The following is a 1,043-nucleotide window of genomic DNA, read 5'->3' as shown; positions in this document are numbered from 1 at the left end:
TGGATTAACCTCCAAGTAAAATATGCTGTGAAAGAGGACACGAGAAAAATTTCGTGTTTTTGCAGAAGGCTTATGAAATTCTTGAACATGTTCGGCTTCTGGAAAAAGCATGTTAAGAAGAGAAACCAGACCACAGTGGGGAAAAAAATCTGGAAAAGCAATTTTTTTCTAAAAAGATCACTCACCTGTGCACATATCTGATGCATGACGTGACCAAATTCATGGAAGTAAGTCCTCACCTCATCATGCCTCAGGAGAGAAGGACGATCTGCTAGTGGCTGTGAGAAGTTTACCACAAGGGCGGCCACAGACATCATGCGGCTCCCGTCGGGGAGGAGGCATCCAGGCTGGAGACCAAAGCAGGCTGCATGGTTGTACTTCCCTTCCCTAAGAACCAGAAGCGTAGTTCATGAGACATGAACACCCTTCTCTAGCAACACTGCCCTGGTCTCCTTCAGTCATTAAGTCATATTTGCTACATATTTGATAGAAGATGCTCTGAAATATTTAATCTGCCTTTTAGAAAGCAGGTCAACATTTTGTTAAAATAGAAAACCCGACTATCACTTCACATGACATATCTCCAAGGTTTCTTTTGTTGATAAACAAAATTACAAAGTTTATATTTGTCATAATTACAAATATATGCCACATCCAGTGTACAGCTTATTTTAATGACCTCCTGATTTTCTTCTTCAAAGATGGAATCACTAATCTGAGATTCACTAGGTAGTTATTCCTTAAAACAGAATCAATGAAAACCAAATTCCATACAAGAAGGTAGTTCCTTTCATTTAAAAAGGAAAGAATGAGTATTCACAATTCAATGAACTCCTTTGATAAACTACAAGCCTTTTTGAAACATAATGCTTTTAGCTAGCCTAGGGAAAAGCATAAATTATACCATAAAGTTGTCTATTTGTGGACAATGTGGTGATGGTCTCTCCAGAAGCTAAGGGCCATTAGACTTTATCTAGGAGCAGGTTTTCTTCTATTTCTTTGCTACGAGACTAATAGTACTTCCAGGTTTGAGGTGGATTTTT

General features: G+C 38.5%; 1 protein-coding gene across 3 annotated transcripts in view; it reads right to left on the bottom strand.

Moving 5' to 3' along the window:
* Positions 1-1,043, bottom strand: part of NLN (neurolysin) — an 81,196-nt gene that overhangs the window by 22,373 nt on the left and 57,780 nt on the right. For all 3 annotated transcript variants that reach the window (XM_015590411.2, XM_006913089.3, XM_025047663.1), the window contains exon 9: positions 186-387. In XM_015590411.2, the coding sequence (XP_015445897.1) occupies positions 186-387 (202 nt within the window). The remainder of the gene's footprint in view (positions 1-185; positions 388-1,043) is intronic.

Source organism: Pteropus alecto, unplaced genomic scaffold (genome assembly GCF_000325575.1).
Source record: "Pteropus alecto unplaced genomic scaffold, ASM32557v1 scaffold20, whole genome shotgun sequence".
Classification (NCBI taxonomy): Eukaryota; Metazoa; Chordata; class Mammalia; order Chiroptera; family Pteropodidae; genus Pteropus; species Pteropus alecto.
The sequence above is the reverse complement of the archived record's forward strand: the minus strand, read 5'-3'. Positions and strand labels throughout refer to the sequence as shown.